The following is a 12,899-nucleotide window of genomic DNA, read 5'->3' on the forward strand; positions in this document are numbered from 1 at the left end:
AGATATGGGTTTCGGGTTCCCAGGTCGATGTATCGAAATGACGAGAAATTGCACATTGCAGTTGTAGGTCTCGCCGTATAAATTTGGTGGGGCAAAAGCACTTTAACCGCTTCAGCAACTTGCCCTTCAAGTTCGTGCCTTTCCAGTCTTGTTGGCTGTATGCCTGGTTTGTTTGCCTGTACCATCGACATGCCGTAAAGTTCTTCTTCACTCGGACACAGTACAACAATGTAACAATGCCGGCGGCAACTTCACAGCCGCCGGTCAAGCTTTCGCTTCCTCTGGTACGTTGAAGTTGGTGTTTAATGCCTTGGGTGTATTGGCCACACGGCACTATCGACTTTATCATCCATTGGGCAGTTGCTAATGTCTCCTACAGCAATTTCAGCAGGAGATCTATCAGCTCCTTCGCACCGAAGACGTTCTTGTCATCCTGGCCCGCGGGTTGGGTCTTCTGAAGATTGTCACGAACCTCCTGCATTCATACGATGCGGCGGGTAACTCCCTCGTGATAGTTGTCGGGGCAGAGGATCGTGAAAATGAATGGATCGGCGAAGCACTGGCCGAACACTATGCCGTGTCTCGCAGTCCCCTGGCCAAAGGTCTTCGTGTAATCAACACGGACAAAGCCACCGTGGCAGCGAGGGAGAAGATCTACGCCGATGGAGGGATTGTGTCTGTCACAAGTCGCATCCTCGTCGTGGATCTTCTTTCCAAGTTGTTGGATCCAGAAACAGTGACGGGCTTGGTTGTCCTCCATGCCGAGCGTGTTGTTGCAACCAGTTCCGAAGCATTCATTGTACGGTGCTTCAGGCAATATAACAAAATCGGATTTCTCAAAGCCTTCAGTGACACTCCCGAACCTCTGACCTCATCATATGCACCTCTGGCAAGCATGATGCGAAACTTGTTCCTGAGGAAGCCTTCATTGTGGCCAAGATTCCATGTCTCAATTGCACAGAGCCTCGAAGGCAAGAAGAAAGCAGAAGTCATTGAATTGGAGATTGAAATGACAGCATCGATGAAAGCAATACAACAAGCTGTCATGGAATGCGTGGAAACGAGCATTTCGGAACTAAAAAAGGCCAACACGGGGCTTGAGATGGACGATTGGACGCTGGATTCTGCTCTTCACCAAAACTTTGACGCCATAGTCCGCAGACAGCTCGACCCCGTGTGGCATCGTGTCAGTTGGCGAACGAAACAGATCGCAAACGACCTTACAGTTCTCCGGACGATTCTACACTCTCTTCTCAGCTACGACTGTGTTTCGCTGCTAAAGTATCTGGATACCGTCCTTGCGACGCATTCACCTCCTCCGAACTCTAAGCAGCAAGATCAATCACCGTGGTTGTTCATGGATGCTGCCTCAGTCATATTTAACTCAGCAAGAGACCGAGTCTATACTGGCAAAGTCGAAGATGGTGGCGTTCTACCCACATCTAAGTTACCAGATTCACTCACTCCAGTCCTCGAAGAGCAACCCAAGTGGGCTGTACTCGCGGAAATACTTCAGGAGATTGAGACTGATGCTTACCTGAATCCCACGCGGAGTGACTCGAATGATACGGTGTTGGTGATGTGCAACGATCAAGGAACCTGCCGGCAGGTCCGAGACTATCTTCAGACCATGCATGTGAAACCTCTGGCTCGAGAGCCGAACAACGGGCAAGCTCCTCATGAGGTGGAGGAACAAGAAGCCAAGGGCTCCGCAGAGTTCATGCTGAGGCGCAAACTTCGAGAATATCTCGGGTGGAGGAAGACATTTGCCCAAGTCAGCGCGTCTCTGTTTGAGGAGAATCAGAAGTCTCTGAACGAAATCAAGGGAAATAACACGGCGTCTGCTCGACTCGGTAGCAAAGCACCCGCCAGCAAAGCACCCGCCAACAAACGCAGGCGTGTGAGAGGCGGAGGGGCCTCGGGCCTCAACCCTTTGCGCACTGCCAGCGGCGCAGTAGCTATAATCGAGGACAAAGCAGCGCAAGTGGCAGGTCTGCTAGCAGAGCTACGGCCGACGGAAGCTGAAGCGCTTCAAAAGCACGATGTCGTGATTGATGATCTCAATGATGCTGGAGAAGACCTTTTCGAACTGTACAGCCCCGAGGACCAAGTGGTGGTCCATCCCTACGACGGCGACCAGGATGACCAACTCCTTGAAGAGATCAGGCCGAAATACATCGTCATGTATTCTCCATCGGCGGACTTCATCAGGAGAGTTGAGGTTTACAGATCAAGCCACTCGGACCGCAGTGTACGAGTGTACTTTCTTTACTATGGTAACAGCGTTGAAGAGCAGCGATATCTTTCTGCAGTTCGTCGGGAGAAAGATGCTTTCACGAGGCTTATCAAGGAGCGAGGTAGCATGGCAGTCACACTTACGGATGCCGGACAACTGGACCCCGAAGAAGCCTTTTTACGGACCGTCAATACTCGTATCGCAGGTGGAGGAAGACTTGCAGCCACAGCTGCTCCTCCGAGAGTGGTGGTGGACGTTCGGGAGTTCCGCTCGTCCCTCCCAAGTTTGCTGCACGGCCGAAGCATGCATATTGTCCCATGTCAACTGACAGTCGGCGATTATGTCCTGTCACCAGATATCTGCGTGGAGCGGAAGTCGATACGAGATCTCATTGCTTCTTTCAAGAATGGACGACTGTTTAACCAAGCAGAGACAATGCTCCAGTATTACAAGTATCCGTTCCTGCTCATCGAATTTGACCAAAACAAATCCTTCACCCTGGATCCGTTTGCCGACTTGACATCGGTGCTCAAGACGCCAGACGCCGAGACCAGGGATTTGCAAACCAAGTTGGTGCTTCTCACGCTTGCGTTTCCAAGGCTGAAGGTCATTTGGGCATCCTCCCCTTACCAAACGGCGGAGATTTTCGAAGAACTCAAGAAGCAGCAAGAGGAGCCGGACCCATTGCGAGCGGTGCAGATTGGCTTGGATGAGAACGAGGATCCGGAAGAGAGAACATTCAATACCGGGCCGCAAGACCTGTTGCGGACAATTCCTGGAGTAACGGCAAAGAACGCCAGTCGCCTGTACCTTGAGGCCAAAAACGTGCTGGAAGTCGCCAACATGAGCCTCGAGGAACTAGACCCACTGGTGGGCAAAGAGTCCGGGCGACAAATCGTCAGGTTCTTCACTCGCAGGGTTGATGACGAAGAAGATCAGTCAATGTGAATCATTGGTCTGCCCGATATTTGGACATACCCTGAACTAGGGTTGGATGGCTGCTGCGGCTGTGGCAGCGTTCTTCCAAATCGTGATCTCGCATGAGTCACACCCTCGGTTAGCTCTTTGCTTGGGAATGCGGTCGCTTGTCTCACTGGAGGATTGGTTAAGAGGTAGAGACAGGAGAGATCACAGTAGAAATGAAGCGATCAAGACACAAAAGTACCAGCGTAAACCGTGTAAAACACAAATGTGACTGATGTCTCTAACTCAAACTAGACCCATTCTCCGAACTCCCATCAAATCATACCTGCACTCGTACTGATGTTTGTGTGAAAGCTCTTAGCAAAGCGTCAAAGCGTCAATCGAGCCCCATATCTCATGAAGTCATGTTCTTCAAGACCTGTTGAACTCTCGGTGAATGCATCCAAGAAAAAAGCCTCTTCCGTTAGATGTCGTCAATATCGACCTCCTTGTCAGAGTCACTGTCTCGGTCCTCGTCGAACTCGACATTGTCGTCCACACCCTCGTGACCGTAGGTATCCGTCTCGTTGATCTTTGCGCTCTCGGGAAGTTCTCCATATGCCTTCAGAGACCTTGCCTCGTCCGCGCTATACTTCAGAATGACGTCCCCTTTCTCGTCTTGATAGTCGCGCAAACTCAAGAGGATGATGTCTCCCTGGTTGATCCAGACCTTCTTGCGTAGCTTGCCGCGGATGTGAGCGAGACGTTTTTCGCCGTCGAAACAAAGGGCCTCGAGGCGACCGTTGCCCAGCATTTTGAGGACTTGGGCGTATTCTTGTCCCTCTTCCTTGAAGGTCAATTCGCGCTTTTCGTTGTCATTTTCGTTCTTGCCGCGACGTCGGTTTTTGCCACCCTGTCAGGACTCGAATTAGCACACAAAGTCTGTAGAGAACGAATCCCGGCGCTTCTTGTGTGATTTTGCGTTGTTGCCAGGGACTAACACAAAGAAATTCGTGGCGGGGTAAAATGGATGCGGTGTGGCGCTTGTGTTTGTGCGAGGGGGGCTGCTAACTAACCTTTCCCTTATTCTTGGGCATATTGGCCGATTGCTCTCAGTGACAGATAGAAAGTGTGTTGGGTTTTTGGTTGATGGGTTACGAGAGGCTGGGCCCACGTAGTTGTAGAAATATGTCGTGGGGTTTGTGGGAGAAAGAGAGAGAGAGGATGTTTTGTGGAAGAAACTGCGAAAGAAAGGCGCAGGTTGACGTTGTTTGGGGAATTCAGCGGCAGTCATTCGCAGTCATTCGTGGGGCAAATTTCGAGGGCCTCACTAGCCACGCCAACAATCACCTGCGTCCTGCCTAGAATCTTCACCCTGCTTCTCTACTGCTTTTGCTCTTCTGCCCTGCTCATGAGTCTGCTTGTTCCCATGTCAGTCACTCGCTATTGAAAATGCTTAACCTATGGCCTCCGTTGTCACCACTCGCCCCTTCAGGCCCCTCCCCGTCCCTCAGGCCCTTGGATTCGGATTGAAGGCGCGATATACTCCTGTTGAAAATGTCCCGACTCTATTCGATCACAAATTCCTCGTCGACCGCTACAGCCCCAAACGGGCCGCTGTGACAGATTATTATTCGAGACTTGCACCAGACGTCCTTCGATGGCGCGTCATCTCCAATGCCAGCGCCAAAAAGGTCCCCAAGGCCGTGCTGCGTAACCGACTCAAGCGAAGATGGGCCAGTGCCTTTGCAGAAGCTCTGAAGAGAGCTGGATACTACCATAACGGAAGGAAGCGTTCCGGGCCCAAGGATGGCAAAAATTACATCCCCGGCCTCAAGGGTACTCTTGAAATCCTGGTCTACTCCGAACGGGGCATCACCTGTCCTCACGGCGAGCTTGTCGGTGCATGTGGTGCCCTACTGAAATCCCTACAACGAAAGAAACAGCACATGGAAAATGCGAGGTACGACTCTGCGCCAGAAAAGAAGTCTGGAGAGGATTCAGCGGAAACCGACAGCACTGAGGATGTGCCAGCCTCCTTGTGGTCACTCTGGGGGGGCAAGCTCTTCTGAAAACTGGTTTGTAAGAATATGTGATACCCTGTACAATCAGAGATCCACGCATAGACTTTTCCATTCAAGTCATGCATATCGGCTCCACGCAGGAGTATTTCCTGTTTATCGAGATCACTGCGAGGGGCCCGAATCTCTTCTATTCAATGGCTTTCTCAAACTTGAGCACTGTGTGTTTGCTCGTGTCTGCACAAACTCAAATAGATTCTAGAGAGTACAATCCTCTCTGAGATAAGATGAAGACAATGAGGAGAATACGGCGCAGAGAGTATTTAAATTAGCTAGTGACTTACATGGACATGAACATTCACGCTGAGCCAGGCAATGATCGAAGCTGCCCCTGAGCTTCACGTGCTGGACTTTTGTGCGGAATCGCGCCGGTCAACAACTTCATCACGGCACATAATTAATTTAATATCTCCCTTGAACCTAACAGATCACCATTCCCGACACCAATCCCTGGTGCGATAGTCGCTCGGCTTCGATTACTTCTCTGTGCCTTTCAGTCGCTCCTTTCGTTTTTGTTCCGTGCGCTGTTCATTACTTTTTCCCGGGGTCGAAAAGATGTTGGTGTCCTTGACCGTCGGCAAGGTCGATGCGGGTGTCGCGGTCCTGCTCACCCAGGACAAGCGGTTGGTAAGCTGTGTGCTCTCCATGTTACATTGTGTAGAGACTGACGCCTATCTCAGATCGAGTTTCCTTCTATCCTTCTGCCCTCGACCATCACATCGGGCTCGATCGTGGATATCGAGGTCAAGCAAAACCACGAAGCAGAGCAGAAATCGCAAGCCGCTTTCGCTGCGTTACAGAGCCAGATATTAAGCACCTATGGCCTTCATGTCCCCGCGACACCTGTCCTGCGCCTGCGGAATGCCACACAAACCTCCCTCGTCCTCGAATGGGAACCGATTCAGTTGGCAACAACGACCCTACGCTCACTTGCCCTTTACCGCAATGGGAGCAAGGCCGGTAACATACCACGACCGCTAGAGACACTCAGCACCAAGATGAGTGGATTGGCAATCGATACGGAGTACTCGTTTTATTTGGTGCTCAAAACCAGTGGCGGGATCTATACGAGCAACACCCTTACCGTCAAGACCCATGCAATGAACAATCTGACCGGTATAACCGTCACCCCAGGGATACTGCCCCCACAATTGAGAGAGAGTCTCGAAGAAACGATCTCACGTATTGGCGCAAAGATCAACGACACGGTCAAGATCGACACCACCCATTTCGTTTGCACGGAAGGCCGGGGCCGAGATTGGGAAAGGGCAAATGAGATGAATATCCCTGTCGTCAGGCCTGAATGGGTGGATGGGTGCGAAAGAGAAGGCAAAATTATCGGAGTTCGTGGATATTATTTGGATGCGGATCCCAAACAAAGACAGATTGGATCAAATCCAAGTCTTTCGGCGCCGCCAGGTCGACCTTCTACCACAACTGCACCAGCTGTGCAGGCCCCCCAACAAGCGAATGTGCCTCAACGGCCCAAAGAACAGCCACTAAAGAGTCCGGATAGAGAGAGCACTGTGAGCGGCGAACCGGGTCCTGAAGTTCTGCCTACTCCACCTCCTCAGAAAGATCTCCCACCCCCACCTGCGGACGATGCTGAAGAGGAAAGCGAAGACGAAGAGGCCGAGGAGGTCGAAGAGGAGGAAGAAGAGTCTACAGCTGTCGAACCAAAGGGCAAAGGAAAAGCGCCTGAGGTCGAGCTGGATCAAGAGGAGGATGAGGACGTGGATGAGGATGAGACGGAATCAGGTCGTTACGAGCAACTGCCCGAAGCTGAAGGCAAAGGGGGGGCCGAAATGGAGGATGTCGTGTTGTGACAGGAATGATGAAAGTCTACGTCTTTAAGGCTATACTCACATGAGTCGATTTGAGCCGACTGCTGTCTCCTCAAATCGGGCAGCATCAGTTTGAGTCTGGTTGGCAAGAATTCTAATGTGGCTGCAACTCGGAGGGCACCTGCGACAGTGCCTACCTAGGTACTTTGGCTCAGCATCGGACTTTCTTCCATATCGCTTCCTGGCAGGCTTGCGGGGAGAAAACTTTCCATGGATTTCAAAAGCCCGAATCCCACGCGAGGAGCACACGGGCGGTGGATAGCGGCATCCAGCCCGTACAGTCGGGAATCAACATCAGCGAGTGGGACCAAGGTGCTCTCCGGCCTCAGCCCCAAGGCCGCTGCTATGGAGCCACAAGCCGTGAATCTGCAATATGCGAGAGATGAAGGCCAGCAACAACCGCGGGACCATCAGTTGCCTCTTTTCAACTTTCTTGTCTCCACAAGCGACTCACTCAAGCTCCCTTGCGTATCTTTGAGGACTTTCGTTGTATACGACGCTCTTGATAGGGGCTGGGTGCATTGATGGCTGGGTGTACATACCAATCACTGCTTGTCGGTTCGGGGGCCATCCAGATTCCACACCGGAGCCCACGGTTCAAGGGCTCACTGCCAACGAAGCACCGCACATCTTTCAGCAAGCCACAAGGAAAACTGCGGGCGAAATGGACGATAGGGTGCTTCGCCTGCATCTGAGCTGGTCTACTCCGGGGGTGTCAGCACCTTGATTCGAGCTCAAAGCGGCCTCGTACTTCCAGCCTCACTAGCCGCACTACTCTGGCCACTCAGGGCTCAGCCTTGTTGCTGCGCATCTGCAAGCCAAGGCAGTTGACACGACAAAAATACTACCACTCGTCTTCTTGTTCTTTCAGCTATACGATCTTGGAAAAGCATCTGCTTCGAAGACTTGCCCTGTTCAGCGCTACCATGAGTGTCGTCCTCCAGTCATGCCGTATAAGACCGCCTTGCACCTCTTGCTCAAGACCTGTTTCTCCCCCTTCTCCATCCAACTGTATACCAAGCAACTGCACATCCAACACTTTCCTTACTTTTCATTTTCATTTTCAGTCTCTCTCTGACTTTGATTTCATTATCACACTCATTGAATCTCGTTCTGATCAAGCAGCACACTCATTTTAATCTATAGTTCCGGTCAAAGCAAGCATTTGAAGACAGCTACGAAACACGCACTCTCAGTAGTCGCCTCGACTCCGAGCTAATAATTCATATCTACTCAACGACAAGCAACAAAAAGATCAAGATGTACGCTCAATCAATCGTCGCCGGGATCCTCAGCATTGCTGCCCTTTGCAGCGCCGCCCCTCTCGCTGGTCGCAGTCAGACTGGCAGCTACAGCTACAACAATGGCACCTCAACCACGACAGCCTGGCCAATGAGCACCAGCTCCTCCAATCATACCGCTCCCTATGGCTACAACAATGGCACCTCATCTAGCACCCCGCCCCATCCGACGACCACCGGTTCTTGGTCTGGATCACCGTACAATGGCCCAAGCAGCAGCAACCAAAATCAGCCTATTGCCACCATCCTCCCCGACTTCACTTCTCAATATACCGTCTCCACTGGTGCCGTCGATTTCCACACCAGCGAGGGCCTCGTCTGGCGCACTCCGTATAACAATGGAAATGACATCACCACGCTGGTCACGTTTGAACTTGATGCGATGTACAGCGGCAATCAATGCCAGCTGGTCTTCGACCTGGGCAGCGACGGCACAAGCTTCGTCAGCGGTACCGGCAAAGCCCAACTTTTCACGTCCCTCGCGCCCGCCACAGCCGATAGCGAGAGCTGGCCCTCGGGCAACCTTCGAAATCAAGCTCTCGGCACCATCGACGTGAATGCTTACGGGCGCGCCACCTGGGAAGCCGGTTCCGGACCTGGCGCCACTGTCCAGGGCAAGTTCCCTTGCTCCATGATCGCGGGAATGATCTACGGCGGAGAGATTGCCCCCGTTGGTGATGAGGATGTCATCACTTGGACCGCCGGACAGGCTGATGGACCCAAGATCCTCGTCTTCTAAACCAACCAACCCTTGTGGGCATGTAATTTCTCTTGAGCTTGTACGGGTGGCATATGGCGCTAGTTTTGGCTTTTTTTAATAGATAGCGACTGGTTTGGGTTGGGCTCATGACTGGGGCGTTTGCTCTTCTGATTTTATCACATAGCGAGCGAGTACGGGCACGCAGGGCATGCATGGGGTAAGTTCACAGGATTACCACGATCGCGATACATCTTGTTTGCCATTTTTTGTTTTTTGGGGATGACTACTATTTAGAGGGACGGGGCGGCAGGCTGCTCTTCTTTTTGACTCGGATATATATACATATATAGCAAAACACTGGAATCTAATCGTTTTCTCCAGACAAGAATGCTTCCCTCGTTTATTGTCTCCACTACCACCCACAAAAGCCATTAAGTGCTCGCTGGGGAATTAAACATGTTCTTCCTCACTGACTATTATTCCCTGGTCTCCTCCCTTTATATATATCTTCTCATTACTCGGAGCTGGCTCAAATAGGTTGCAGGACTATTTCCCCCCGGGCTGCGTGCCGGCGAGCCCCGAGTCCGTAAGGCGTGTGTGAGTGGCCTCCTGAGCTTGGGGGACGTCCTGCGCCGTTACACTGCGTTTTTGACTGTTTCACCTTTGAGGTATGGAGTATTATCCAAGATCGTATTATCCCTACGAATATGTATTGTGCGTGTGCGTGTGCGTGGACGCGTGCGTCAACAAGATATCTATTCGACGAAAGGTTTTTCATTCGTTTCCGGAATACGTCGTCAACAGAAATTTGGCCCAAGGAGGAACAAACGTCTCAGTAACGCTGGCGCGCTTTTACAGCTTGAATTGGTTTCGTCGTACTCAAAGTAACCTGACTGGGCACTTTCTGTATCCAATCTCGAGAAGCTTTTTTGGGGGGCGTTGCTCCTGATTTTCCAAGATTGTCTCCTTCACAGTCCCACTCTCCCGCATCACACAATCTTATACACCTTCTTGCACCACCAAAAGCATATGACCCCAAATATGACCAGGCCGGCCGTGGTGGCCCAAAACCAGTTCAGGTTGTCCACATCTTGGCCGGGGACTTTGAAATTGCCGCCAAACATGCCGGTCACGATGTTCATCGGGAGCACTATGGTTCCGAGCACGGTCAACTTGCCCAAGACGTCGGCAGTCTAGCGGATCATGTCAGTATGATTTGCACGGGATCGAGCGCTTGAACACAACATACCTTCTCCTGCCTCTCATTCATGTGGATGCTGACCTGGGCCAAGTAGTTCCCGTGCGCCCTGGACAGCACCATCTCGTAATGCGACAAGTTTCCGGTCATGGTCAGGATGTGGTCCTGAATATCACCCAGGTACAGACCAATTTCCGATTTGGGCGCAACTTCCCACTGCTCGTTGCACCGTTTTGCGAAACCTTTGATGACATCGGCCTTATTGCCCAGCAGTCGGTATAGTGACATGACCTTTTTGCGACATTCACCTATACGGAGGAGCATGTCGATTCCACTGCTTCCTGCCTCACCGGCATCTGACTTCTTGTCGTCGCCTTTCTTCTCGCCATGCTCGCCCGCAAGGACGTCAGTGTGTTGGAACGCTCGCAGTATCAAGTCGTCAATCGTGTCGACTTCTTCTTCGATGTGAGTAATGAGCGGACCGTACACATCGGTGATGTCGTCAATGATGGCATACGAGATCCAATCCGCACTGAGAATGAGATAATCCGAAAGTTGGCGGATGCGTCTTCGGACATTTGCCGGGTGAGGTATCTGGGAGAAGTGGAAAGTGACGATACCATATCGAAAAACGCAGACAAACATGTTGATGGGTTCCATATAGTCCTCACTATTGGTGTCCTGCTCAAACGTCCGATAATTGATGAAATAGTAATTGCGAAACAGCTCCACCTTCTCACGAGCTTCTTGCATCATGATATCTTCGGCTGTGAGAGCATGAATCCCGAATGTTTTCGCCAGAACACGCATTTCCTGATCTGTTGGACATAAAACATCGAGCCAGAAAGTCGGCCGCGGACCATATTTCTTCGGCTTGGGCGGCCGAGTAGAAGCAGGCTTCTTCTGCGGTGTCGCGGTGCCCGAGTTCTTGCTCTTTTCGGAACTCTTCCCACTGGACACAGGTTTCAACTGGTTCGTCTCTGCAAGAAGACTAGGCATTCCGGAATGCGTCTCGACTGCCGTTGCGCTTTTGGGGCTTTGCAGTGCACTGGGAGTCTCCGTGACGTGACTGATCTCCAACAAGTCCTCTTCCTCGGAACTTGACTCGATCAATTCGGGTGGATCTGGGATGAAGAGCTCGCGGAACGTCCCCCCAGGCTGCACCAGTTCCGATATCGTCTCAGCGTGAATTGTGCTTTCAAATTCTTCGTTGAAATAAGTGTATCTGTATTGCTTGTCTTCCTCGACATGATGCCAGGCGTTCTTTCGAGGCCGGAGCCTGCCCTCGACAAAGACAGGCTCACTGACCTTCTTTGCCCGCCGTTCACCCGCCTCCCTGGCCTCTTTCTCTTCCCGACTCCACTCGTCCAGAACCCACAGATTTGGCCACTCTCGTTCTCGGCGTTTCCGCCGTTGGCCACTGATATAGTGTTCCTGTGGCTGCGTTCTGTGAAAATAGTCGTCACCAGCCTCTGATACTTCGTCGGTAGGGAAGCACACGTCGACCTCGGCTGGCGCAGTCAACGACCGATGTCGTTGAAGTCCGCCGGGCCGAAGTCTGGGGCTCGGTGGTGCCGAATTTGGGTCATTATCTTCATCAGCATCGATCATGATCAACGCGTCTTTATTTGAAACATTGAGATTTCTTCGGCTATCTGGTGAACGTGTAAGGAAATTGCCGTCGTCGACCATGACATCGCCATAGTGAGGGTCAAGATTAGGGCTCGGAGGAACGGATGGTGGATTGTTAACGTCGTAGCTTTGTTCAGATTTCGGAAACGAGTGTCCAGGAGTCCCGAGTGCCCTCTTTCTTTGCGGGTGCTTCGAAGCCGACGACAGTGTAGACGTATGAGACTTTGTTCTAAAAAGTCCATAGCCAGCCTCGACGGGAGTTTTGGGCTTTGCCCCACCAGAAACTAAGGGTGTGCGGTCGTTGACGTCCTCATTATCCGATGCATTGGAACTCGAAGCATCAGGCTGAGTTCGCTGTCTCTTTTGCGAGCCAGAATCTAATTTGGGGAAAGGGGCGTTCCGATATGATGTAGCAAACAAGGGAGTCAAACGACTGTCTCGCCGGGGACGTAACGTAGGTTGGTCTCGGTGGTCTAGGAGTGCTTCGCTGTCGAGACTGTCATCGCTGATGTTGCCTCTAGTGGTCTGGTAGAAAGACGGACGTGCACTGGGAGACTCTTGGGCCTCTTCGATCAAGGGATCGTCCGTCGGTACATCTCTCCCACTTTGCATTGCGGAGGTCTCTGAAGGAGCAGCAAAGGATTGACGCCTGTTCCTCCTCTTTTTGCCTCCGCGGTGTTTTCTTTTCTTCTTGCCATCCGCATGCGCTGTGGAGACGGTGGAGAGTCGGGCGTCGCCTGGGCCGCGAGAAGTCGATGGTTGACCAGCTCTAGAGGCACTCATGCTCGGTCGGGTCTCGTCGCCTGAGTGGGTAGGTTGGGAGGACTGGCCTCGATTCGGGGGTGGGAGAGGATGCATTCAACGAGCAAGAGGTACTCGGTACTCGGCGCTGTACGCTGTCTAGCAAGGGCGATGATGTGAGTGGGTGCAGACGAAACGAGGTTTGGACCTGGACCAGAACAGGTTGATAAACAAGCAAGCAAGACAGACAACAAAAGGAGCGA

General features: G+C 52.0%; 6 protein-coding genes across 6 annotated transcripts; 4 read left to right on the forward strand and 2 right to left on the reverse strand.

Annotated features, from left to right (window-relative positions):
• Positions 1-236: 236 nt before the first annotated feature.
• On the forward strand, positions 237-3,184 carry Z520_10029 (uncharacterized protein; the record flags this gene model as incomplete). The annotated part of the gene is made up of 2 exons (XM_016780523.1): positions 237-284; positions 380-3,184. The coding sequence occupies 2 exons, from the start codon at positions 237-239 to the stop codon at positions 3,182-3,184; spliced, it is 2,853 nt and encodes a 950-aa protein (XP_016628442.1).
• A 439-nt stretch (positions 3,185-3,623) lies between these two features.
• Z520_10030 (eukaryotic translation initiation factor 1A, Y-chromosomal) lies at positions 3,624-4,236 on the reverse strand (the record flags this gene model as incomplete). Its single annotated transcript, XM_016780524.1, has 2 exons — positions 3,624-4,052; positions 4,216-4,236. 2 exons carry the CDS (start codon positions 4,234-4,236, stop codon positions 3,624-3,626), a joined length of 450 nt encoding a protein of 149 aa, XP_016628443.1.
• Positions 4,237-4,602: 366 nt separating this feature from the next.
• On the forward strand, positions 4,603-5,211 carry Z520_10031 (uncharacterized protein; the record flags this gene model as incomplete). Its single annotated transcript, XM_016780525.1, has 1 exon — positions 4,603-5,211. One exon carries the CDS (start codon positions 4,603-4,605, stop codon positions 5,209-5,211), a length of 609 nt encoding a protein of 202 aa, XP_016628444.1.
• Positions 5,212-5,775: 564 nt separating this feature from the next.
• On the forward strand, positions 5,776-7,046 carry Z520_10032 (uncharacterized protein; the record flags this gene model as incomplete). The annotated part of the gene is made up of 2 exons (XM_016780526.1): positions 5,776-5,847; positions 5,901-7,046. The coding sequence occupies 2 exons, from the start codon at positions 5,776-5,778 to the stop codon at positions 7,044-7,046; spliced, it is 1,218 nt and encodes a 405-aa protein (XP_016628445.1).
• A 1,278-nt stretch (positions 7,047-8,324) lies between these two features.
• On the forward strand, positions 8,325-9,104 carry Z520_10033 (uncharacterized protein; the record flags this gene model as incomplete). Its single annotated transcript, XM_016780527.1, has 1 exon — positions 8,325-9,104. The coding sequence occupies one exon, from the start codon at positions 8,325-8,327 to the stop codon at positions 9,102-9,104; it is 780 nt and encodes a 259-aa protein (XP_016628446.1).
• Positions 9,105-10,054: 950 nt separating this feature from the next.
• On the reverse strand, positions 10,055-12,678 carry Z520_10034 (uncharacterized protein; the record flags this gene model as incomplete). Its single annotated transcript, XM_016780528.1, has 2 exons — positions 10,055-10,258; positions 10,315-12,678. 2 exons carry the CDS (start codon positions 12,676-12,678, stop codon positions 10,055-10,057), a joined length of 2,568 nt encoding a protein of 855 aa, XP_016628447.1.
• Between the last annotated feature and the right edge of the window lie 221 nt (positions 12,679-12,899).

Source organism: Fonsecaea multimorphosa (genome assembly GCF_000836435.1).
Source record: "Fonsecaea multimorphosa CBS 102226 unplaced genomic scaffold supercont1.27, whole genome shotgun sequence".
NCBI lineage: Eukaryota > Fungi > Ascomycota > Eurotiomycetes > Chaetothyriales > Herpotrichiellaceae > Fonsecaea > Fonsecaea multimorphosa.